This window comes from Staurois parvus, unplaced genomic scaffold (assembly GCF_062004578.1).
Source record: "Staurois parvus isolate SC_StPar_1 unplaced genomic scaffold, SC_StPar_1.0 ptg000244l, whole genome shotgun sequence".
Classification (NCBI taxonomy): domain Eukaryota; kingdom Metazoa; phylum Chordata; class Amphibia; order Anura; family Ranidae; genus Staurois; species Staurois parvus.
This window is the reverse complement of record NW_028318040.1, coordinates 2,240,014-2,266,923: the sequence shown is the minus strand read 5'-3', so window position 1 is coordinate 2,266,923 and position 26,910 is coordinate 2,240,014. Positions and strand designations below refer to the sequence as shown.

Here is a 26,910-nt window from a genome sequence, read left to right as displayed (position 1 = left end):
TAGCTGATCTAAAACTGATTTTGACCTAAAGGAATGCTTTTTGGACACCATGGACATTTCTCAGTTTCCAGGCAGAAGGAACAGTAAAAATGCAGGCAGGGCACAGGACAAAGCACTCGGGACAAAATGTATGTGAAATGGTTTGATACAGTAATGTTTTACTATGAGATTTTAGTGAATGTTACTTTTTGTCATTTTCAAATTTCCCGCCGTTCCATCCCCCGTACGTCCCGACGTTCGCAGGGAACGGAACCCAGACGACAGATGCCGGCATCCGCCGGATTACATTGCCGGGGACACTGCAGGAGGGACATCGCGGGAGCACAGGACAAGGTAAGTGATCGAGGGATCGCGGAGCAGCGCCGCATGGGAAGTCCAAGTGTAGCTTGGGGTTACCGCTTGTGGTACTGAAACCTTTCCCCGAGCTACACTCGGGAATACAGCCAGGGAGGTTAAGCTGCACACTTTTGCCCACCTGACAGTTTACTTTAAAGTTGAACCCAAGGAAGATATAAAGGACATTAAGTGGATGCAGCAAGGTCTACTTTGATGAATAATTTACATTTAAATGCAACTAGTGAAACTACATGAAACGGACTTGGCATTATCATCTTGCAATCCCATATACAGCAAACTGGGAGAGGGAGGGGCAGATTTGGGGGGGGGGGAATGGGCATGCTGCATGAAAGATTCTGACAAGGGACATGCTGATAGGAGGAGAGAGCAGAGTGATCTGCTTTTATACTGTCTAGTCAGCAGGATGGTGGTGAAGGAAGGACACCACTCTATACTTTCTACAGTTTAACAATAGCAGAAAACGGGTATCCACCTGGCAGGGATTTATGATAGGCTTGTGTAAAAGGAAAAGCTAGAAGGCCACAAATACAAATACTGTGGCAGGTATAATTTATATTTATTTATCTCACCGGTTTATTTAACCATGTATCTAAAGTTCAGTTTTAAAGCGCATTTCAAACCCATAGAGGACCTATATTAATAACAGACAATAAAAGCATTGTTTTACCTTATCTGCTGATCTCTTCTCAGCTTCCTTCTTAATCTTCTCTGACGGCAGTGGTTTGCTTAGGTTGTTGCTACTAGTAGTACTGGTGTTTACTTTGGCTTCTGATTTTGGTTTAGGTATTGTGATTTTAAGTGGATCAATATCCTTAAACATAACAAATAGAAAATCAGGCAAGTGTGGCTGATAACTATGAAAAATATAACATGTCCAATAACAAATAATGGCATGCATTTAAAGAGTAACTCCACTTTTGTTGAGAAACAATAATCCCCACTGGGTGATCAAAGTATACTGCAGGGATTTTAACAAATTTTGTAGTAAAGACTACCTTTTGTTGTTGTGAAGAAATAGCTGTTTTTTTTTCACCAGAACAATTTCATACTTATTCTGAATGGAGTGACTGGTTCATTATGTATTTATTTATTATATGTACTTATACAGCACCATACATTTACGCAGCACTTTACATATATATATTGTACATTCACATCAATCCCTAACCCTCAAGGGGTGTACAATCGAAGGTCCTAACTCACATTCATACATACACATACTAGGGACAATTTTTAGACAGGATCCAATTAACCTACCAGCATGTCTTTGGAGTGTGGTAGGAAACCGGAGTACCTGGAGGAAACCCACGCAGGCACAGGGAGAACATGCAAACTCCAGGCAGGAGGTGCCATGGTTGGGATTTGAACCAATGACCTTAGTACTGCCAGGCAGAAGTGCTAACCATGTAGCCACTGCGCTGCCCATTATAATCAGCTAGTGCATTTTCTATGTTCTAACGAGGAAAGCTGCAGTGTATCCATTCCCTTAGAGCTAATTTAAGTAAATCACCAAAATTTCCAAAACGCAAATTTGCCTAAAATCTGACTTTTGGGTTACAGTTTTGTACATCAATGGTGTACAGAACACCTCCAGGTTGCCTTGTTGCTTTGAATTTTACAGAAAATGATAGAGGCTGCAGATTGAAAAGGAAAGGTAATTTTTTAAAATATTAAATGTCACTAAAGGCAATTTCTTTTAAATTAAAATGATAAACATGTTATACTCACCCACTTTGTACAATGGTTTTGCACAGAGCTCCTCTTCTGGGGTCCCCCACCAGCGATCTTGGTTCCTCCTCTTCTCCATATGCCCCCAATACAAGTGCCGTGCGTGCTCGCTCCCGAGCTGTGTGTGTCTATGGTGCCACGCTCCATAGATGCACACAGTGCGGCTTGGCTCCACTCCCACCTCACATCATTTTATTGACAACAGCAGGAGCCAATAGCTACTGCAGCTGTCCAACTCCCTGTGTGAAGAGGAAGAGAGGAGAGAAGAGATCTAGCCATGCACAGAGCTGCATTGATTGAGGTAAGTATTTAGGGAGGTGGGGGAGGACAGCAATCTGTAAAACACTGTTTACTTTAATGCAGGGAATGCATAAAGGTAAAAAAAAAAAAAAAAAGTTTCGACTTTAGAAGAACTTTAAACTACAACATGGTTTCTGCAGCAATTGTGTATCCTATATTATTATATTTTTTTTTATTTGCTACATTTTTCCATTAGACTGGGTTCACATTTGTGCAGGACCGGTTTCAGTGCGATTTGTAAAAAGAGTCCGGTGCGATTTTGTTCAGCGGTTCAGATGCAAATTTCTAAACTGTATGACACTAGAAATCACACCTGAACCGGACTGAAAATCATACCTGACTCTTTTTAAATTCTCATACATATGTGAACCAGCTACATAGAAAGCAGGTTTGGTTACGTCATGTGAATCAGATGTGGTTCAAAATGCATCCAGGGCTTAAAGTGGAGTTACCCTTTAAATTTTGAAGCATGCACTATTTAAACATAAACGTCCCAGTAGACAACAACAAAAAAATTACATATTTTATTTTTATTCTAGTTTCCCATTTTATGTTTCAAATATTTTTATTGATTATGTTAAAGAAGAAAATAAGACAATACAAGCTGAATTCTCCACACAAGCTGTGAATGAGAACAGACAGACGTGATATGCTTAACATAGCAGCATCATAACCAAAGTAAAAGAAAGAAAAGAATACCTAAAATATTGGACTAAGTTCATAGTCTAAGAGAAAATAATTCATTTCAATAAGTTTTACAGTCTACAACCAAGCAAGGTAACAAAAAGGGTCCCCATATCACAAAGCATTAGAGGAAGTCTTGCAGCATTCCCATGATACCTGGTGGTTGTAGGTTTACATCAAAAACTCCCTAGAGTCTTTTCAAATTGACTCTTATGATAGACATTAATATTGATATCAATTCTAGATGTTACTGCTTCTGAAGGAAGACTTTATTTAGTGTCAAAATAAATTCTAGCATTTCCCTGAAATAACCTGAATCGGCTTTTTGGTTGAGTTGTTAATACTAGAGTACTTAGCTCCTATAGGATAAATTGATTGTGAAGAAATGTCTAAAAACATCTTTACAGTTTAAGACCAAAGCATACAAACTATGAGACATGAGGAGGTTACTGTTCACAATCTAAAACATAACAGAAAAATATTTTAATATTTAATCTGTCTTTTTACTGGATTAATGAGGAATCCAAGCTGCTACTGCTGTTACTAAATAAAAAACTGTCAAAACAACCATATGTAATATATAGTATATGAACACAAAGGACGTTACTGGGACACATAATAGGAATTATGACGCAGAGGTAAACATGACATTTTAAAACTGCTGACAGGCAGGGTTATTATAACAGAAGAGTCTACCCTGTCACAAATGCTTCTCCCTGTCTGTCAGCAGTAATGTACACTAAGCCACGCGTGTGCAGCTCAGAGTACATTTACTGTGTCATTCTGTGCCTTGATTAAAAGGATAGGTTCACCTTTGGGAACATGTTACATGTTAGCGTGGAACATATAACATGCTCCGCTCCTGTAGCCGCTCGTCAATACCCTCTCTCTCTGTGACAGCAGTACAGGGAGATGTTCCCTGTACCAGCTATCACTTTTTGAAGACAGCACAGCCACACGGGGCTCCATCCACATGGTTGCATCATTCATTCACAGAGTTCTTTAAATCTGAAAACTACAAGTACTGACATCCTTTGCAACTGTTGGCTTGTAGTTCTCAATGAACTACCAAGGTGTTTTAGAGTGCTCTGGTGGTTCATGGATTCTTCCTGTCAGTGTGAAACTGGATGCCCGTACAATGTACGGACAGACAACTTACACTGACAGTCTGCAGAGCCATGCATGGCACCAGTGATCTGCTGATTGAGGTGCAATGCTTTCCAGGCTTCTGATTAAAAAAACAAAATTGTAAATGCATATTTTTTTTATTTGCAAATCATTTTCCTTTTTTCCTTTTTTTTTAAAGGTGAACTCATCCTTTAAGTGATGTGTGCATGCGTGGGAGTGACATCATTGCAGTCCGTTCATTCCTGCAGCCAAACAGAGCAAACCTGGAAGGTAGACTGGGCAAAGATGGAAGCATCTGGGACCATTTAAAATGCTGACCCTGCAGCGCTGGAGGGCTTTGTTTGATAGGTATGTTTGCCATAATATGCTAGTATGTGCTAAATACTAGCACATTATGACATAAGCCTCCTCGGGGGCCATTAAAAAAAATGTAGTGGAGTTTCATTCTGCTTTAAATGCCAAAGATTCATTTGTACTGTTATTATTATTATCATCATTATTATTATTACTACCATTATGTATATAGCGCCTACAATTTCCACAGTGCTTTACATTTTTGTACATTCACATCAGTCCATGTCCTCATGTAGCTTAAAATTTAAAGAGGAGCTACGGTCTTTTAAAAAGTAAACAAAAAACCCCAATTCCAAAAAAGTTGGGACCCTGAGTAAAATCTACATAAAAACCAGAATGCAATGATTTGCAAATATCATAATCCTATTTTTATATGTATTGATATCACATGTTTAAACTGAGAAAATCTACAATCTAAAGAAAAAAAATCAGTAATTTTTTAAACTGATGACAGCAACACATTTCAAAAAAGTTGGGGCAGGGCAACAAAAACCTGCCAAAGTAAGTGGTACTAATTAGGAAGAGCTGGAAGAACATTTTGCAGCTAATTAGGTTAATTGGCAACAGGTCGGTAACATGATTAAGTATAAAAAGAGCATCTTAGAGTGCCTCCGAAGTAAAGATGTGCAGAGGTTCACCTATCTGTGAAAAGCTGTAACAAAAAATTGTTGAACAATTTCAGAATAATGTTCCTCAACCTAAAATTGCAAAGACTTTAAATATATCATCATCTCTTGTACATAATCTCCATAGAATCTGGAAAAATCTCCAGGGAAATGTGCACAAGGGACAAGGCCAAGAGGCAATATTGGATTCCAGTAGTCTTTGTGCCCTCAGATGGCAATGCATTAAAAACATGCATAATTCTGTGATGGACATCACTGCATGTGCTCAGAAATACTTCCAAAAAACACTGTGAACACAGTTCACCGTGCCATCCAAAAATGCAAGTTAAAGCTCTATCAGGCAAAGAAGCCACCATACCTGAAGATGATCCAGAGACGTAGCCATCTTCTCTGGGCCAAAGTTTATTTTACCACTTGCCATCCTGAGGATTTACCCCGCTTAATGACCAGGCCTCTATTTGGTGCTGCACTATTTCAACTGATAATTGCACGGTCATGCAATGCTGTACCCAAACTAAATTTACATCCTTTTTTTCACACAAATACAGCTTTCTTTTGGTGGTATTTGATCACCTGTGTGCTTTTTAATTTTCGCACAATAAACAAAAAAAGACCGAAAATTTTGAAGAAAAACAATATTTTTTACTTTCGCTATAAAAAATATATAGTAAACTCAAAGTTAGTTATAAATTTAGACCAAAATGTATTCTGCTACATGTTTTTGATAAAAAAAAATACCAGTAAGTGTATATTGATTGCTTTGTGTGAAAGTTATAGCGTTTATAAACTATGGTATAGATACTGCAATTTACGCCATTTTTTTTGCTATACAGTGCTGCACTAGTTTAACTGACAATTGCGTAGTCATGCAATATGATACATAAATGAAATTTACGTCATTTTTTTCCCACACAAATAGAGCTTTTTTTCGGAGGTTTTTAATCACTGGTGCACTTATTATTTTAGCGCTATAAACAAAAATTTTTGGAACCCCCCCCCCCCCCCCCGATATTTTCTCATTTCTGTGATAAAAAAATAGCCAAAAAACTGAAATTTCATCAGAAATTTAAGCCAAAATGTATTCTGCTACATGTTTTTGGTTTAAACAATCCTAATAAGTGTATATTGAGTGCTTTGTGTGAAAGTTATAGTGTCTACAAACTATGGTATAGATAACGGAATTTACACAGCTTTTACTTTCTGACTGCCTATCACATTTCTTGCTAAAATACCAGGACAGTACAAACACCCCCAAATGATCCCTTTTCGGAACGTAGACACCCTACGCTATCTGCTGAGAGGCATATTGAGTCCATGGAAGATTTATTTTTTTCCACAAGTTTTTGGAAAATGACAAACATTTTTTTTTTTTACACAAAGTTGTCATTTAAATTATATATTTCTCACACAAGCCATGGGTATATGTGGAATTACACCCCAAAATACATTCTGCTACTTCTACTGGGTATGGGGATACCACATGTGTGAGACTTTTGGGGAACCTAGCCACATACAGGAGCCTGAAATCCAATGACCACTTTGAAAGCCTGCAGGTGCGTAACTTCCTCATTTCACTTCCTCACAACCTCTCAGTTTCAGAGGCCCTGAAGTGCCAGGATAGCACCAAACCCTCCCTAAATGACCCCTTTTTGGAAAGTGGACACCCCAAGGAATTTAAAAAGAGGCATGGTGAGTATTTTTTCTCACAAGGTTTTGAAATATAAAAAAAGAAAAGTAAAAAAATATGTTTTTGTTTTCTTTCCTCATTTTCCAAAAACTCTTGGCAACAAACGAGATCTGCAAAATACTCACCATGCTTCTTATCAAATTCCTTAGGGTGTCTACTTTCCAAAAAGGGGTCATTTGGGGGGGGGGGGTTGGTGCTATTCTGGCATTTCAGGGCCTCCGAAACTGTGATAGGTAGTCAGGAAGTGTAATGAGGAAATAAAGCCCTTTAAAAGCCTGAAGGTGCTTGTTGGATTTTGGAGTCCTGTACTTGGCTAGATTGCCAGAAAGTCTCTCACATGTGGTAACCCCATACTCCGGAGAAGCAGCAAAATGTATTTTTGGTAGTAAGTCCACATATAATCATGGTATGTGTGAACAATAAATCATTTAAGTGACAATTTTGTGTAAAACAAATTATTTTTTTTTGTAATTTTCCAAAAACTTGTGGTAAAAAATAAGTTCTTCTATTGACTCAACATGCCTCTCAGCAAATAGTTTAGGGTGTCTACTTTCCAAAAAAGAGTTGTTTTGGGGGGTGGGTGCTCGTCAGTTCACCAAAAGGTAGAGTGGCACTAGTGCCGACACTCTGCTGCATATGAGAGTAAGCCGGGGCTGATCCCGCTAACGCTGCGTTTTTGGGGACACTATACTAATGTGAACGCTGGTATAGTGCTGATCTGACACTATACTAGCAATGGAGGTTTATTGTGTATGAGCGTGTTATAGCATCTACAAATGGCGGTATAGATACTGGAATTTGTTTTTTTAATACTAATAATAGTCATCGACTTATGGCGGCGATCAGCGACTTATAGCGGGACTGTGGCGGGCATTCTGACACTGGGGGGAACTGACTTGCTGTCACTGACATCCCTAGTGACACCAATACAGTGATCAGCGCTAAAAAAAAGCACCGACACTGTACTAATGGCACTGGGGAAGAAGGGGTTAACAATGAGGGGCGATCAAAGGGTTAACTGTGTGATGGGAGTGTTTTACTAGGGGGCTGGGGGGTGTGTGCTTCACTGTAAAGCACACTGATCGGGATGGCTGTGCTTAGCCATCCTGAGCAGTGTGCCTAAACTGACAGGGAGGAGGGCTGTTGGTAAACAATGCAGCCCTCCTCCCTGTCGGTGATCGCTGGTAATCACTGGGCGCCGGTGGGTAATCACCGGCAGGGACCCTATGACTGACACCCGCTGCCGCGATTGGCGTCGCGGATAGGGCGCACGTGCACCCCCTACCCGGAGATGCAGAATCACGTATATATACACGTGAACCTGTGCACAGGGGCCGTCCTGCAGCAGTAAATCTACTGTGGGTGGTCCTAAAGCAGTTAAAATGGTCTGTTGCAAAGTGAAAACTGTTGTGTGTTTAGACAAATCGAAATTTTAAATTTTTTTTGGCAACTATGGGCGCCACTTCCTCTGGACTAAAGAGGAGGGCCTTTCTGCTCGTCACCAGTGCTCAGTTCAAAAGATTACAAGATTACTGTGAATAGTGAAGCGCTATAGATAGAATTGATTTATAGCGCTTCACCATCCACAGTAATCTTGTATTCATACTTATTGGTTGTAAGTCGAGTGGCAGCAGCTATATTGAGGTTTTGCGGCTTCCGTTACAAGCGCAGGAGGATATCCACAGTCAGTTCAAAAGATTGCATCTCTAATGATATTAGGGGTTCATTAATGTGAATGGAATGGGCAGCTTGCCCAAATAATAATATGTGTTTAAAGCAGTTTAAAACTGCAAAAAAATAAATATAAAAAAACCTTCTCCCCGCAAGTTAAGAGCATAATGTGCTAGTATGCATACTAGCACATTATGAATTTTCTGAAAACAAAGTCCTCCAGTGGAGCGCCATCACGGCTTCCATATTCACCCTGTCTTCCTTCTGGGTTCGCAGGCAGCGGCCATTTGACTGGCCGAGCAGCAATGACGTCACTCCCTCGCTTGCGTGTGGGAGTTTCGGCCATGGAACAGCTCTCTCAATGGATGGCACGCTGTCCATTGAGAGCACAGTGCACATGCGCCCATGACATCACTGGTGCTGCTGCAGTAAATATTTTAACGGCGCACATTTAGGAGATATTTAAAGTATCTACAGGTAAGTCTTATTAAAGGCTTTTACATGCCAGATTTTACATGCAATCACTGCCAGCGGATATTATAGCAACATGTAACTGTATGACTGGCCCCTGCACCCTCCCCAATCCCCCGATGTGACAGCTAGTGGGGATTCTTCTCCCTCCTCCCCTCCCCCCCAGCTGTCACAATGAAAAAAAAAATAACGCCCACCCGTGTCATTCATTCACAGAGTTCTGTGAATGGGAAACTACAAGTCCAGACACCACCATTGCAGCTGTTCTCAATGAACTACCATGGTGCTGTTGAGCGCTGTGGTAGTTCTTTGATTCTTCCTGTCACTGTAAAACTGCCTGCCCATGCAATGTGCAAGCAGACAGATTACAGTGACAGTCTGCAGTAGTCCTGCATGGTACCAGCGATCTGCTGATCACTGAGGCAATGCTTTCCAGGCTCCTACAGCAAAAAATAGTAAATGCAAAAAATGTGGTCAACGTCTCCTTTAAACCCTAATCAGATGAGAAAGGCGAGTGGACATTTGGCTCAGAAAAAGGCTTCCCTGTTGTGTTAGCTCAGTTTCCATGACTGAAATGCTTAGATTTGATTTACATGATGAGAGGAAGGATAAGCAATATAATCACAGAAAAAGTTAACAACCTTTTCACTGCCAACATCAAGTGCTCCATCACAAATTGGAAGCCTTTGCTCTGGCAGGTACTGGAGCATGACATTTGTTTGGAAGACAAGCATATTAGAGACTAGACTGGAGATCCAGTAGCAATAAACAGAAGCCTACTGCAGGACAAAATGAACTCTTTCTGAAATGCTGTTTACTGCTTTTGTCTCTTATAAGCCAGTAATTGGAGTGCAAATATTGCATGGGCTCCTTTACTTATACATTCATTAACATATCTAAAATCAAGTCAGCTGTGTCTCTTCTGAAAGGATCTATGTAGTGACCTTAAGCCTTGGTTCACAGTGATGCGGTGTGGAGCTTGCAGCGTTTTCTGTGTGAATTCCGCACCGCATCAGAATCGCATTCCGTTTATGCGAAGCACTGCGGGTGTGCATGTTAAGTTAACAACACCCTGAAAGTGGTCTGCAAAATGGGGTGCGATGTGCACAATCAGATCGCATTGGTGTGAATACCCATGCGATCAGATTCTAGTGCGGACCCAGAAAAGGGTCCTGTACCTTTTTGGTGCGGGGTGCAGTGCGATTAGAGCCATTCAAAATGTATGGCTCCAATCGCACTGCACACAAATCGCATGTGATTTGCACAGGAATGTGGTGCGGTTTCTGTGCGAATCCCATGCGATATACTGCACCACATATATGTGAACCCAGGTGGAAAGCATTCTTTTCCACATATGAATAAATCGAGATTTGATGGATGTTGGACACAAGAGTGAAGGAAACCCTACCAACTTTTTTGCATATTTGACATATATCATGCAGAACAGCAAAGACAGAGGAATCCTCTCTATGAGGACAAAGGTATAATTTAAAATCTCCTTAGCAGGAACAAAGACAGCATTTAAAACATGGCTGAAGTTATTACTCATCCCCACTTTATTCAGAACAAAAAAGAAAAGGTTTTGACTAAAGTTGGGCCTAAAGCCCAAATCCAGGAAGCTTGAAAACTTCTCCATGCAGTGGTTTTGCACCTGCGCTGCAAGTGTTAACTGCCTATTTAGGTGGCACAATAAAAGAGACCCAGATCCTCCATGCTGCTAGACCCCTGTAGCATCTTCTCTCCTATGCTTCAGCAGTCTAAGGTCCAGACATCATCAAGACCAATGCAGGGTCCATAGCACAGGACTAGATGTCTTAATGTTCAGGGACAGTCTGCTACCAAAGCACGGGGCAGTAGATGGTCAGGGAAGTAAAATGTTTTTACTCTCCCCTAGACCTAAACAAAGCAGTTAACCTTTGCAGTGTGGGTGCAGCTCCACTGCATAGAAGAATTTTCAGATTTTATGAAGCTGACCTTTAAATATAACTCACTATTTTCACTGAGAAAATTAATCCTATAGGAAGTTCAGTAGGAACAGGGTCTTCTTCTATATGAATATTAGCAAATGGGTAATTCAGGTCTCAATATAACCTCTTCTGCATTCTTCTATATTGTATCCAAAATACCATGCTTGGAAAGCTGCCATAAATGAATCAAATCCACGTATCTTACCTTTTGAGGAGGTCGATAACCAGAGTCGAGGCCCTTGCACAAAGACTCATCTAGTAAAGCCTTCAGTCTTTCAGCAGAGTCTTTGCTCTTAGAGTGAAGGAAACCAAGTGCTTTGAGGAAAACTGGATCCAGCTCAGTGTTTATAACCGCTGCCATATTTAGTCACCTAAAACAATAGAATAAGTCAGATCAAATTCCAGGAAAGAGCTTGCCAATGCATCTAAGAGAATTATAGCGGGTGCCTATCTTTTTTTAAAGCTAATCTTTACCCTTACCTTCAGTCTTACATAATTGTACAGGCTACTCGTCTGTACTGAACTTGTTCAATCTGATTTCACTGCACACTGTGAGCTTCTCACAGTATGCATTTGAAACTGCAGCGAGTCAGATATAGCTTGCTACATTTCCTGGCTCAAGGTCATCCAGTATTATCTAGCCCTTTCCTCCCCAGACGGATCGTCCTTGGCTTGTCCCTATAAATATTTTGATTTCAGGTCTTTCAATAATGGAGGGTCAGTATCACATGTGGATTCAGCCTAGGTTCATATACATGCAAATGCAGTCTGCATAGGAATGCCCTCTGCTCCAGACATACATCCACCCATTTAGGCTCCATGCACACTAGCAATTTTTCTGAGCTCAAAAAACGCTAGAAAAAAAAAGCTGGATGAAAAAGACTGATAATACTGTTTTTGTGCCAGCTTGTAGTAGCGTTTTAGTAGAATTTAGGAGAGTTGGCGTTTTATTAGCGTTTTTACATTACATGTAGGGAAAAAAGGCCTGTTAGGAGTGTTTTAGTAGCGTTTTTTCTGAGGAATCACCAGAACATCAACTGCGAAAGCTAGAAGATCCTTGGACCTGGAGACAAACCTGCTCAGTTTATTGTTGAGCCTGGAATCCAAAAGGTCCATGTCTGGCATTCCCCAAATGCAGCAGATGTCTTGAAACATTTTGGAGTGAAGAGATCACACCCTGGAGTCCCCTGGTGAATGAGGAAGTCCACTTGTCAAGTTTCACACCTGGAATGTGCACAACAGGCAGAGCTGGAATGTGACATTCTGCCCACCTGAGAATCAGATCCGCATTTCTTTGAGCTGCAAGATCTCTGGTTTCTCTGTAGGCATTGATGTAAGCGACTATCATGACATCAGTCGACTGAATCTTGGTCAGATGGCTAGACAAGGGGACCAGCCTTGAAAAGATAACTGAATCACTCCAAGCTCCAGAATACTGGAAGATGAGCTTCCTCTGGTGAACTTGCTTGTACAAACAGGGTATCAAAGACTCCTCCCTAGCCTGACAGACTGGCATTCATTGCGAGGATCTTCCAGACCAGCAGGAGGAAGGCTTTCACTCACTTCAGTGCTGGATTCCTCATCCACTAGGCCAGGACAAGTCTTGTTTGTGAGTCAGCCAAATGCATAATTCAAGAGACTAAGCCTGCCTGTCTCTTCCTGCTACAAAGTTGAGTTGGGATGGTATTGGGCAGTTGAGACTGCCTCGAGGAAGGCTACCATCAAGTCCAGAGCCATCACGCAAAAGCAGAGGGTTTATAGGCTCCTGAACTGTAGGGTACAGTCATATGAGGGGAGAGTTGAGTTTGACCTGTGTAATGTAAACCTTGGACAGGGCCATATTCAGGACCAGGGTTAGATACCCCAAGTGATGAGACAGATTTGACTTCTGAAAATTTAGGATTCACCAAAGCCTCTGTAGGGTCCTGCACTGACGGTTCTCTCAGAAGAAAATTGTCTGGATATCCCACAATGAGGATACCCTAAGAGCATAGTAGAGACAGAACAGGGACTAGCACCTGTCACTGACAACAACCTTCTTGACCCTTTACAGTCTGGATTGCGCTCACTACACTCCACTGAAACTGCCCTACGAAAACTCACTAATGATTTACTATCTGCTAAAACCAATGGCCACTGCTCTGTTCTCTTACTACTTGACCTCTCTACTGCTTTTGATACTGTTGACCATCCCCTCCTCCTCAAAAAACTCCACTCTCTTGACCTCCGAGACTGCTCTCTCCTGGTCCTCCTTCTACCCATCGCAGTGCTCCTTCAGCGTTAACTGTAACTCTGTCTCCTCCTCTCCACTTCCTCTTTCTGTAGGGATCCCTCAAGGTTTTGTCCTTGGACCCTTTCTCTTCTCCATCTACACCTCCTCCCTTGGTCACTTGATAAACTCCCATGGCTTTAAGTACAATCTCTATTCTGATGACACACAAATCTATCTTTCTACTCCTCACCTCACACCTTCAGTCTCCTCTTGCATCACTAACCTACTAAGTGACATATCGGCATGGATGTCACTCCATTTCCTCAAACTAAATTGTTCTAAAACAGAGCTCTTACTATTCCCTTCAGCCTGTGCCCCCTCTCCTGACTTCTCCATCAAGATCAATAATACAACCATCAGTCCCTCCACTCATGCCAGGGTACTAGGTGTAATCCTAGACTCCCATCTGTCTTTTCAGTCCCAAATCCAATCACTGTCCCAATCTTGTAGACTTCACCTCCGCAACATCTCCAAGATACGCCCGTTCTTAACCTCAGAAACCACTAAGCAACTTATTCACTCCCTTGTTATCTCTCGCCTTGACCATTGTAACTCCCTCCTCATTGGCCTACCTAATTACAGGCTATCCCCTCTTCAGTCTATCGTGAATGCTGCTGCCAGACTCATCCACCTTACCAACCGTTCCATATCTACCATCCCTCTCTGCCAATCCTTCCACTGGCTTCCCATTGCCCAACAAATAAAATTCAAAACATTAACAATAACATATAAAGCCATTTACAAATCTGCCCCAAATTACATCACCAATCTTGTCTCCAAATAGCACCCAAACCGTCCTCTCTGCTCCTCCCACAACCTCCTGCTCTCTAGCTCCCTTATCTCTTCCTCCCATGCTCATCTCCAAGACTTCTCCAGAACCTCCCCCATCCTCTGGAACTCTCTACTCCAATCTATCACCTACACTGCCCACTTTTAGGCGATCTCTGAAAACCTCTCTCTTTAGGGAAGCCTATCCTGCCTTCAGCTAATTACCAAATCTTCTATCTCTCCCTATCAATTCATCCCCCACAGTTATTACCTTTTGTACCACCAGCCCCTCCCTCTTAGATTGTAAGCTCCAAGGAGCAGGGCCCTTCTACCCTCTTGTATTGAACTGTATTGTTGCTGTATTGTCTCCCTTTACATTGCAAAGTGCTGAGCAAACTGTTGTCACTATGTAAATCTTGTATAATAATAATAATAATAATAAAAAAATAATAATAGCACCTTGAGAAAAACCGGAGGTGCTGTGGACAGATCAAAGGAAAAGGCAACAAATAGGTAATGCTGCGTGGCCACTGCAAAATGCCGGTAACTATGTGCCAGAAGACACTCAACTAGGCATTCTTGATGCCCATCAAGACCAGAGGGTCTCAAGAATGAAGAGAAGCAATGACTAACCTAGCAGATTCCATGTGGAATTTTTGTACCCAGAGGAAGGTGAGGGCTGGATGCCCCTAGGGATCTGTAAATGACATGGCAGACGGACCTGTAGTTCTCAATGGAACATAAGTGCAGTGATCACCATACTCATAGTCCACTGACATTTTCTCTAGCTGACCAACTAAAAATCTATACTTCAGTATGGACAGAGAGCTGAAGGAAGGAGTCTGTGGATTCTGGCATTGCACCTGTAATCCACTGATTGTAGGTGCAATGCTTTGCAGGCCTATCCTATTAATTTCTTATGCAAAAAAATATACAAATGCACATGCTTTTCCTGCAAAAAAAAGTGCATTTACTATTATTTCTGAGAAGCTATGCATGGCCTTTAACTCCTTAGGGGAAAACCCAAGCACCACAGGCTCCCTACACACAAGAACAAAGACCTAACTCAACCTTTTTAATCCAGGGGTGCCTTGGCAAAATGCCCCAAAATTGCCCAAAATTGTATACAAGACAGCAGGTGGATCAAGCCTTTCTTTTAGGTACACAAAGCCATAGGTTGTCATTATGCACCATTACAGCGTTCCAGCGGCTGGCATCTTAATAACCAATTATGCCATTAGTTGATATGGAGGATGTCGGTCGCCTGCACGGCATCCTTGTTTGCTCCTCCCCTGCCCCGCTCTGTCAGTAATGGGGTCACAGTAGCTGAGTGATAGAAACTGCGGGAGGAGAGAAGCATAGGAATACTATTCAGTATCATTGTGCAAGTGTATTTGCTTTGGAAGAATAAAACACCTCTAACATTGGGTGTCCTACATGTGTGGATGTTGCTGCATTAGGTAAAACTATTAGAACAGTTTTTTACATCTTAGAATGGGGTGCCTTGAGACTGTCCATAATTTAAAGGGTGCTTCAAGATTGTTCATAACTTTAAAGGGTGCCTTGACTAAAAAAAAAAGTTGAGAAACACTGCCCTAACTTATCACAGCTGGGGGTCCTGAGAGGCTGTTCAGTTCCCACATAGGCAATCTGTGGATGGGGGGGCGGGAGCATTCAAGGAACATACATTTTCTACTAGTCTTTGCCTGTGTGGAAAAGGACACATACCTATCCAGGGATCCAGTGATGTCCTCACCCAAGCCGATTCTTCAATCTGTCCAGGCACCGGGATCTTAAGTAAGGGAAACCAGCAATGAATCCTTGCACCTTCACTGCTGGTTTTCTACTGCGCATGCGTGAAGCGCACTGCGCTTTGTGAGTGGTCCCGCAGTCTTATGGGAACTCTGAATTTTCCCAGAAAGCTGTGAGGGAATGAGGGGGGCCCAACATCCGGTTCAGATCGCTGTGGCACATCTGACTAGGAGTGGGAGCGGGTACCTGTCAAAACTAAGTACCTGTTCCCCCCTCTCCCCCAAAAAGTACTAAATGTGGCAGTGAAGGGGGGGGGTGCAAACAAGCGGAACTTGACCTTTTGGGTGAAGTTCGGCTTTAATGTTTAATTCAGATATAGATCATTCTGAGTATCATAGTACTCCACTGCTTCATGGGACCAAGCTGTTTTAAAGCTTGACATATTTGTTATCCAATTACTTAATGCAATCACATCATTTATATTCTACCACAAATTTGGTTGTTAGATTGGGTTTGTGTACACAGAAAATATAGACTTGATTAACACCTTCCCACCCGGCCTATAGCAGATTCATGGCCAGGCGGGACATTCCATCTTCTGAGTAGGCGTCATATGACATCCTCTCAGAAGGCGCCGCGCAGTGGTGCGATCTGTCACCGCCGATGACTGATCACTACAATGGCCTACTGCCAGTGTCATGTGATCGCTGTGACCAATCACAGCAGCTCACATGACAATTGTAAACAATGGATGGTTTCCTTTTATGCCATCCATTGTATACAATTGTGTTGTTAGCTGTGATTGGGCACAGCGATCACATGGTACAGACAGAGCCAATCACAACCCATCTGTACCATGTGATAAGCTTTGGCCAATCACAACAAAATACACTGAATGAATCAGTTTCCTTCAGTAACAATGGTTTCTTAGATCAGTGAAATACATTGGTATAAGCAATCATAATGTGTAAAAAAAAAAAAAAAAAATGTTACCATGGTATTTGCACTGGTCACAGGGTGTTAAAAAAAATTGTACACAATAGAAAAAAAAAAAAAAAATTTAGAAGCTATTTTTTTCTTTTTTACTACATATTGTGACCAGTCAGTGTCCCTGATCACTACCACGCCAGTTGTATGAAAATGCTATACTGGACTAGTGACAATATGTAAGAAAAAAAAATTTGAAAATTTCTTCATTTTCCAAAAAATTGAGACCAAAAAATTACAACTTCAATAAATTCATTGTCATGCCTCTTACTAAATACCTTGGACTATCTATTTTTTCAAAAGGGGTCATTTGGTGGATATTTGTACTATCCTGGCATTTTCGGGCCTCAAGAGATGAGATAGGCCATCAGTAAATCAGGATTGATCGATTTTCGTATATACTATAGTTTGTGGACGCTATAACTTTCCTACAGACTAAATAATATACACTGATTTGGGGTTTTTTCACCAAAGAAATGTACCAGAATACATTTTGACTTAAATTTATGAAGAAATGTTATTTATTTGCAAAATTTTATAACAGAAACGAAGAAAAACTTGATTTTTTATTTAAATTTTTTTTAAAATAAATTTTCCCCATTGGAAGATTTCCCCTTCATTACTTTTCTGAGGAAAACCCAAGATTTGGGATTTTCTTTTACTTTCACTTTCAATGATAATGGTAGACAAGACAAATAGAGAGAATGAATCTCCTTAACAGGGGCACAGACAGCAATAAAAACTGACAAGCATTCTAATCCCTTTGCATTCTATTAAAAACTAGTTTTGCCTTTAGTTATACTTTAACAGTGGTCCAATATGTGATATAAAAATTACAACTGCCCATATATAATCTTTAGAGTGATCTCAACTTTGAGTAAATACATCTTATAAAATATGTTTTGGGGTTTAAAGTGAAGTTTAATTTACAAAATGTGCATTTTAGTATGTGAGCGCAAAATGAAAAAATGGCTCAGGCAAAAAACTGGATTTTTTTGTACATACTTACCTGTAAAATCCATTTCTTGGTGTACATCATGGGACACAGAGCAGGCTATTCATGACTATGTGTGTTATAGGCCACCTATAAGTGAATGGACACTGGCTGACCAATCGGAGAGGAGATCCTCGCCTATATAAGGAAGTACTTCAGTTTTTGAAGCAAGAATGAAATTCCAGAAAGAGGGGCGGGACCTCGGTTTCCCGTGATGTACTCCAAGAAATGGATGTTACAGGTAAGTATGTTCTCTTTATCGTACATCATGGGACACAGAGCAGGCAATTTATGACTGTGTGGGATATCCCAAAGTAATTTGAAGGGAGGGTGACACCATGATAGCCACCATCCATAATCCCTCAGGACCTACTCAGCCGTCCGTAAATCACTTTGGCCAAAGGAAGAATCCTGTTCGGCTCTGACATCCACCTGGTAGAACCTTGTGAACCAAAAACCATGTAGCCACACCGTCAAATTTAGCAACCGTAAAGCTGGGTGCAATATAGGACCTTGAGACAGTAGGTCTGGCTGACACGGCAGGGGCTATGGCCCATCTACTGCCATCCTCACTATGTCCGCGTACCAGGCCTTCCTGGGTCAGACTGGAGCAATCAATATTACCGGAATAGACTCCTCCCGAATCCTGCGCAACAGACGTGGCAGCAGCTGAATCAGAGGAGAGGCATAAATCAGTGCAAACTGGTTCCAAGGAATCACTAAGGCATCTACTCCTACCGTGCGAGGGTCCTTTACCCTGGACACAAAAAGACCAACCTTATTGTTGAACCTGGATGCCCATAGATCTAAGTCTGGGCAACCCCATCGCTAGCAGATTCCCTTGAAAACATCCGAATGCAAAGCCCATTCCCCTGGAATCAACTGCCGGCGACTGAGATAATCCGCCTGCCAATTTTCTACCCCGGAATGGACACTGCTGACAAACGTGGAACATATCTCTCTGTCCAGGTCAGAATGTAATTCACCTCCTCCTGAGCACCTCGACTCCTGGTACCGCCCTGGTGATTGATGTATACCACTGCTGTGGCATTGTTGGACTGAATCCTTACAGGTCAACCTTGAAGCCTGGATGTCCACTACCTCAGAGCTAGTCTCACTGCCCGAAGTTCCAGGACATTGATGGGTAGAACCCTTTCTCATTCCCTGAACTGTGGCCTCCTCCAGGAAAGCCCCCCAACCTGAGAGGCTGGCATCGGTGGTTACCAATTTCCACACCACTGGCCAAAAGGATCTCCCTCTCTCCAAATCCTCAACCACCAATTTAGGCTTCGCAGTACCTCTGGAGACAAAGGTATGCAGTAATCCAGGTGCCGGAATCTTCTTGTTCTAAACAGTCAGAATGTACCTTTTGCAGCGGTCTGGAATGGAATTGGGCATAGGGAATAATCTTCCCCAACAACCTCTTACAGAGGTGAATTGAAGGATACATCTAGGCTTTTAATCTGCAAACCTTGTTCCTCAGGGCACAACTTTTCTCTGGAGGCAGAAATACCTTTGCCTGATGACCATCCCCAAATACTCCAGGCTCCAGTTCCAGGGCCGACTTTTTGAAGCTGAGCACCCAAGGATCTGTATTGTAAGGACCACATCCTGCTTCAGACCAGGCACTGACTGACCTCTGAGCAACAGATCGTTTAGATAACCTTTGACCAACACCCCTGAGTTCTGAGCAGCCCCAATACTGGAGCAAGAATTTTTGTGAAGACTTTGGGAGCCGTGGCCAGCCCAAAATGGTAGTGCTATGAACTGGAAATGCTGAGCCCCTACTTCAAACTGCAGAAATCTTTAGTGAGCAATGAATATCGGCACATGTAGGTATGTGTCCTTGATGTCTATGGATGCTAACAAATGTCCTTTCTGTAAAGAGGCCACTATTGATCGAACCAATTCTGTACAAAAAGACTGGACATTTGGAAACTGATTTAGCCCCTTGAGATCCAAAATGGGCCTTGCATCAACATTTTGGCTTTGTGACTGTGAACAGGTTTGAATAAAACCCCTGAAACCTTTCGTCCACTGGAACCTCTGTGATCACCCCAAGACAACAGGCGATCGAGTGCCTGTAATAAAGCTCTTCTCTCCTCTGGATTCATTGGTACATTTGAATTTAGAAACCGGGGAGTGGGAAAGATCCGAAATTCTAGTTTGTACCCCAGAGAAATCATGGAAATGACCCACTTGTCTTGGATTAGAGCCCTCCAGGCAGCAACAAAATTCAAAAACCTTCCCCCCCACCCAAACGAGTGGGGGAGCCCCTTCATAAGGAGGCGGACTTTGAATCTGCCTTGGATGACCTTTGCACCAGAGCCTCCTCGGGTTTGATTCTGAGTCCTACCCCTGGATGCTGAGATCTTTGTGCATCAAAACGACTGCCTGGTAGATGAGAAGCCAGCAACCAAAGCCCCTTATATCTTAAAAGAAGGGTGTTTGGATTACCTTTAAAAGAGTAGAAGCGAACTCTTTCCCCCTGAAATCTTTTGGATATATTTGTCCAAATCTTCCCCAAAACAGCCGCTCTCTGAAAGCAAAAACCTGCCAGTAATTTTTTGCATGGCAGTTCTGCCGACCAACTCTTCAGCCACAAAATCCTGCACATGTGTACTGATAACAGGGCCAAGCGAGAAATTTGCTGAATTGAATCCTTAAGAGCATCAACCGCAAAACATAAAGCACTTGGAACATCCTTCAGATCCTCGGTCGAGTATTCCCCCTGTACTGACGGTCTTCCAAGCAGTCGTTTGACACGGCCAGAATGACTCTGGCAAATGCCAATAGCTGCAATAGCTGCCACTGCTGGCTGTGCGGCAGAACCTGCCAGGGAGAAGGAGGCCTTAAGGAGAGACTCCTGTTTCTTATCTGCTGGATCCTTAAAAACCTGGACATTATCCAAAGGACATGTTAAAAATTTATTCGGGGATGAAACAGCTGCGTCCACTACAGGCAACCCCCATTTCTTAAACTTCTCTTCCATGGGGTACAAAAAAGAAAACCACTTTGGTGGAACAAAAACCCTGTCTGGGTGATCCCAGTCAGCATACATAAATCAGTTTAGGCTTCAAAGAGCCCAGAGAAGAATAAGTAACCTCAGAGGATTCTGCCAGAGGTAGCCTGAATCCAGATCATACCATATCAGTAAGATCCTGGACTAATAACCTATGACATTGGGCGGCAGAGACTGCTCGTTTCTCCCCAAGGTTGTGACCCCTCAGACACAAGACTCTACACTGCCTGACCTTGCTCCTGTTCTTCCTCGTCCTTAGGTTCCACCCATTCCTGCTCCAGGATTGGAGGTTGTAGTGATGGGGATCTCTCCCGCTTCTTAGTCCCCTGAGAAACTGATGCAATCATTCCAGTGATCATATCTTCTAACCCTGCTAAGGCTGAAGCAAGATCATCCTTGGTTACAGAGACGCATGCCCCAGTAGTAGCAATAATGCCAGAGAAACGCAGTGGCTCAGACTGTCCAGTCGCTTCTGGCCTCTCAGGAGAGGATATTACAGCAGACATTCAGCTAGGTTCCTCAGGACCCGGCGGCAGCACATTAGTGCCCCCTCCTGCTGTGCCTCCCACACTCCGCTTTCTGGAGGACATTACTTCGGATAGCGTAAAAAACCTGTGCATCTCCGATTGTAAACACAAACCCCAAAATACAGCTATGCAAGTAGTGTGCTGAAGAAAAATTCTCAATGCAAAATGCTGACCTTATAAGCCACCAAGGGCAGCTCCTGACTGCCTGACCAACACTTCCCCCTCAGTAGAGTACTCACGTGCCCCAGTGAATAGCCTGCTCTGTGTCCCCGCCACATGAACCCCTCAATGGCAGCAGCAGCAGCCCACATTTGCCAAAGTCTCCTGATGAATAAATATGGCCAACTTCCCATTCAGGCCGTTACTGCGCATGCAATCCTCGTGCGCGTGCATGCCCGTTGAATGCGCGCGCACCCCGCCGTGCACCATGGCCGGCGGCGCTCCTAGGGACTAAAAAGCTCCATCTAGTGTCCCCAACAGAAACAACAGGCACCATGTCCCAGGCTAAAATGTTGTGAGCACTCCCCATAGTGGAAATTTTGCCAAACAAACAATACCTCTCCTTTTTCCTCCAAATTTGAGCTTTTTTTACAGACAAAAAAAAAAAAAAAAGAGATAGTTTACCAGTCCTGCCACAGGTCCGTGACTTCTGTCAGGCACTAACCTTCGCCCATTACGGCAGGCATTGTCATACAGACCTTCAAGGACCCGGTCCCCATAATGTGGGGCCACTGCCTCAGACCCGTATAGCACCCCACTGGAAAGCGCCTTGGTCAGATTTAAAACTGCACAGGGTTCCATCCACGCAGGGTCCAGCACCGTAAGGCTGCATTACAGGCAAAACCCAAAGGATTCTTCTCCTTATCCAGCGAGGCTTGGGTACCATCACAGCTTTTCGAATGGATCCGATTAAAGTCCATGATTCTTGAAAGTACCGTATTAAACCTTAGGTATGCTCCAAGAGCACATGCAACACTTTCAGTGACCATCCTCCTTACAGACATTGATGAAAAAAGTGAAGTACTTCCTGTGTAGGAGGGATTATATAGGGGAGGACCTCCTCTCTGATTGGTTGGCCAGTGTCCATTCACCTGTTAGTGGCCTATAACCCACATAGTCATGAAAAGCCTGCTTTGTGTCCTGTGATGTACGATAAAGAAAATTATCATGTTGGCCACACACAATACAATTCAAAAGTTTTGAAGAGTCAGGTGGATGACATCAGCCAATCAAAGGAAGCCTTGCACTCATTGATAAAAATAAAAAGCTTTGCATTAATAGCTGAGAAGCATTAAGCCTGACTTGATTTAATTCTGGCAGCACTGGGAAAGTTGACCATACTGCTGTAAAACACAGTGCCGCCTACTGTATGTAGCTGATGCTACTAGAGTTTGATACAAAACACATGGAGGACACATCACTTATGCAGGCCATACATGGGTCACATTCTGAACAAATTTTCTTCAGAAAATTGGAAACTTTGTGCATTTTGTAATCCAATGGTGCCACCATTGATTTTGAAATTCAGCCAACCAAGCTTTCAATTTCACCTCATGTGAGCAAGAATTTTCTTTTCTTTCCAGGTTACAGCTCATGCTCATTTCTTTTTCGTTTATGTTTCCTGCACGATTCTCCCATCATTGATTTGAAATTTGTCAGTTTACAAAAAATTTCCAATATGCCCGATCACTCAAATTCGATGGTCACACGGAAATCGTCTGTTTCTGTGACCCACTAATGATGCGAAATTCAAAGGAAAATTCTTAGAAAAGATTTGAGAGAGAAAATTATTTTGGAAATTGACCCATGTATGGCCAGCTTCAGTAATGGAATGGCTCAAATTAACTATTCAACCACTTGCCCTCCTGAGGATTTACCCCCCTTCCTGAGCAGGCCATTTTTTGCGTTAGGGCGCTGCGTTACATTAACTGACAATTGTGTGGTCATGCATTGCTGCACCCAAATTAAATTTACATCTTTTTTTTCCCACGAATTGAGCTTTCTTTTGGTGGTATTTGATCACCTGTGCTGTTTTTATTTTTTGCGCTATAAAAAATAAAAAAGACCAACAATTCTGAGAAAAAAAAAAATATTTGACTTTTTGCTATTAAACATGTCCAGTAAAAAATTTTTAAAAATCAAATGTCAGCATAAATTTAAACCAAAATGTATTTGGCGACATATCTTTGCTAAAAAAAATTTCCAATACGTGTAAATTAATTGGTTTACGTGTAAATTAATTGGTTTACTTGAAAGTTATAGCATTTACAAATGGCGGTATAGATACTGGAATTTTTTTTTCTACTAATAATGGCGGTGATAAGCGACTTATAGTGAGACTGCGACAGACATTCTAACACTGGGGGGAATTGACATCCCCAAAGACACCAATACAGTTATCAGTGATAAAAAAAAAACACTGACACTGTACTAATGGCACTGGGCAGGAAAGGGTTAACATGAGGGGCGATCAAATGGTTAACTGTGTGATGGGAGTGTTTTACTGGGGGACGGTATCAGTGTGCTTCACTGTAAGCACACTCCTCTGGATGGCTGTGCCGTGCTCAGCCATCCAGAGCAGTGTGCTCGAGCCAACAGGGAGAAGGACTGTTAGTAAACAAAGCAGCCCTCCTCCCTATCGGAGATCCTCGGTAATCACCGGGCGCTGGCGGGTAATCACCGGCCGGGCCTGGATGATTGACAGCCGCGGTGCAGGTAGGCTCGCACGCGCCTAAATCATGTATATATTAATGCTAAATCATGTGTATATACGTGATTTTGCGCACCCCTGCTGCCCTGTAGCAGTATATCTGCTATAGGGCGGCGGGGTAGTGGTTAAGGTGGAACTAAATCCATTGGTTTAAAAAAGAAAAAAAAAAAAAAAACAGTTACATTCCTGACGGGCCAAGAATGTAAGTGTCACATTTGCTTGTGCTTTCAACCAAACTATCAAATGGCCAGAGTCATGACTGATCACATGTGCAGCACCATGGCAGTTGCAGATTAATCAGATGGCTAAAATGGTGGCTTCCTTGGCTGAAAAGGATAGGAGGGTTTAGTTCCGCTTTAGGCTTCATTCACACTATGTGTAGAGACATCAGTTTTTGTGCATGCAGTCTGCATGGATACAACAAATCAATTGTTCTCTATGTGCCCTGTTCACACCACAACATCAGTATCACATGTAGATTTTTTTCTGTGCAGGAATCTGCAACGTGTATAAAAATAATGGAGAACTGCTGTAAACTCATCTTTCTGCAAGTGAAATCTGCATGTTTTTTCCATCAGTTTTTCTGCACATATGGTGCAAACAAGGCCTTAAAGTGACAAGAAACATGGAGTTCTTTTTAACATGCCTTTAACCCTTGCATTGTGGGAGGAACTCACTGCAATGGTACATTTTTCTAATTCCTGGAGTTGGGCTTTAATACGTTAACCACTTGATGATCAGGCCTTTTTGACACTTTTGGTTTACAAGTAAAAACCAGTATATTTTGCAAGAAAATTACTTAGAACCTTCAAACATTATATATTTTTTTAGCAGAGGTCCTAGAGAATAAAATGATGGATTTTGCAATTTTTTAAGTCACATGGTATTTGCGCATCAGTTTTTGAAACGCAATTTAAAAAAAAATACACTTTAATGAATTTTAGTGCACAGAAACACAATATAACACCCACTTCTTTGGTAAAATATAAAAGATGACGTTACCCCGAGTAAATAGATGTCTAACATGTCATGCTTTAAAACTGTGCATGCTCGTGGAATGGTGACAAACTACATTGCTATAATAACGCTTTAAAAGCCATTACAGGTTATCAGTTTAGAGTTACTGTGGAGCTCTGGTGCTAGAATTATTGCCCTCGTTCTGGTGTTCGCTGAAATACCTCACGTGTGGTGCAATCGTTGTTAACGTATGTGTGCCAGTAAAAACACGTTTTTCTTCACAGGTGAGCACAGGGAGGCAGGGGTGCTTTAACATTTTTTAATTCTAATTTTTTTTTAATCACTTCATTGCTATCACAAGGAATGTACACATCCCTTGTGACAGCAATAGGCAGTGACAGGTACTCTTTATAGAGAGATTTGGGGTCTATTAGATCCCCGATCTCTCCTCTGCCCTAAAAGCTTCTGATCAAACAGGATCGGTGGGTTCAGATGCTTGCCCTATTTAAAAATGGCACTGTTTACTTCCAGGAAACCGAAAGTGACAAAAATACTCTCTGCTTCCAGTTTCTGATTCCACAGAGATCATCAGGGACCTTCCGGTCCTTGGCAATCTCTGTGGTAAGCCGGTGAAAGTGCCAGCTTTCATTCCAGGCAGAGCCCAGAGAGGTGGCTAATTAGCTGCTAGGATGACTTTTACATAAAAGCCTGCCACCAGCTGCAGACATCATCCTGGTACGGGATTTGGCGTCAAGTGGTTAAAGCGGAACTGCAGTAAAAAAAAATTAAAAATTTCAAACAAGCAGGCTCTACATTGCAGAAGAAACATGCAATGACTCTTCTGCAATATAATACACTTGCCTGTTTGCAATTCCCCAGAGCAGCCATGTGTGGGTGTGACATCATCCTGCCCCAGCCAATCAAGACAGCCAAAGGTTGGCATCTGGAAAAAGCCAGGGAGAACATGCCGACAAGGGACCGCAGAAACAGATAAGTATTAGGGCTCATTTACATCTGTTTTGCTCTCTGAAGAGTGATCTGCGTTTGGTTCGCTATTCAGAGACAGCCGGTGTTAACCTCCTAAAGGCACTACTGCAATGGAGTACAAAATCAGGTCACAGACATGAACCAATGCATTGCGGCACCATGTGTACATCCCCAGCAGCTAAAGGGGATCAGTTGAGGGACGGTAAAAACACAGCTCAACCACAGAGTTTTAAAGGATAATTTCACCTTTTGTATAAAAATAATAAATGCACATTTTTGCAGGTAAAAAATGTGCATTTATGTTTTCTGTCCAAAAGGAGCCTGGAAAGCATTGTACTAGCAATCAGTAGATCACTGATGCCCTGCAGGTCTCTTACAGACCTGTCAGAATATCTGCTTGCTGTACAGGATGTATGGTCAAGCAGATATACTGACAGGAAGCTTCCATGAACCACCACGGCGCTTCACAGCATGGTGGTAGTTCATTGGAAACCACAAGCCAACAGCTGCTAAGGCTGTCGGGAATTGCAGTTCGTTCATTCATTCAAGGATGTCTGTGAATGAATGATGCAGCCGCGTGGGCGGAGCCGTCCGCTGTTTTCAAATTTGACAGATAGTACAGGGAGACTTCTCCCCATACTATCTACCAGAGGGAAGGGGGGCGATGGGCACGGCTGCAGCTATGGGAAAGTGTGGTATGTTCCAAAGGTGAACTTTTCCTTTAATGCCCCATCCCCAACTGAAAGTGTAAACAAGGCCTTACTGCCATTCGTTACTAAACCTAGGACCCTGCATTCACTATATCTGGTCTCCCACAGTACACACTACATGGAAATGAAATTAATTTAAAATATAAAAACTGCTAGATACCTTTTCTCATCAGCAGTATAAAGCAGTCTTCTGACATCTATCAGTGTTCAGCAGAGCACTGGTTAAAGCTTGTAGGAGGAGTTCTCTCTAG

The 26,910-nt window shown here is 42.3% G+C and overlaps 1 protein-coding gene and 1 pseudogene across 2 annotated transcripts in view; both read right to left on the bottom strand.

Moving 5' to 3' along the window:
- Positions 1-26,910, bottom strand: part of INTS12 (integrator complex subunit 12) — a 35,342-nt gene that overhangs the window by 7,431 nt on the left and 1,001 nt on the right. For both annotated transcript variants that reach the window (XM_089680514.1, XM_089680515.1), the window contains exons 2-3: positions 11,179-11,344; positions 1,025-1,168 (exon numbers count right to left, since the gene is read on the bottom strand). In XM_089680514.1, the coding sequence (XP_089536640.1) occupies positions 1,025-1,168; positions 11,179-11,334 (300 nt within the window). In that variant the 5' untranslated portion in view covers positions 11,335-11,344. The remainder of the gene's footprint in view (positions 1-1,024; positions 1,169-11,178; positions 11,345-26,910) is intronic.
- Positions 18,347-20,738, bottom strand: LOC149459835 (uncharacterized; annotated as a pseudogene).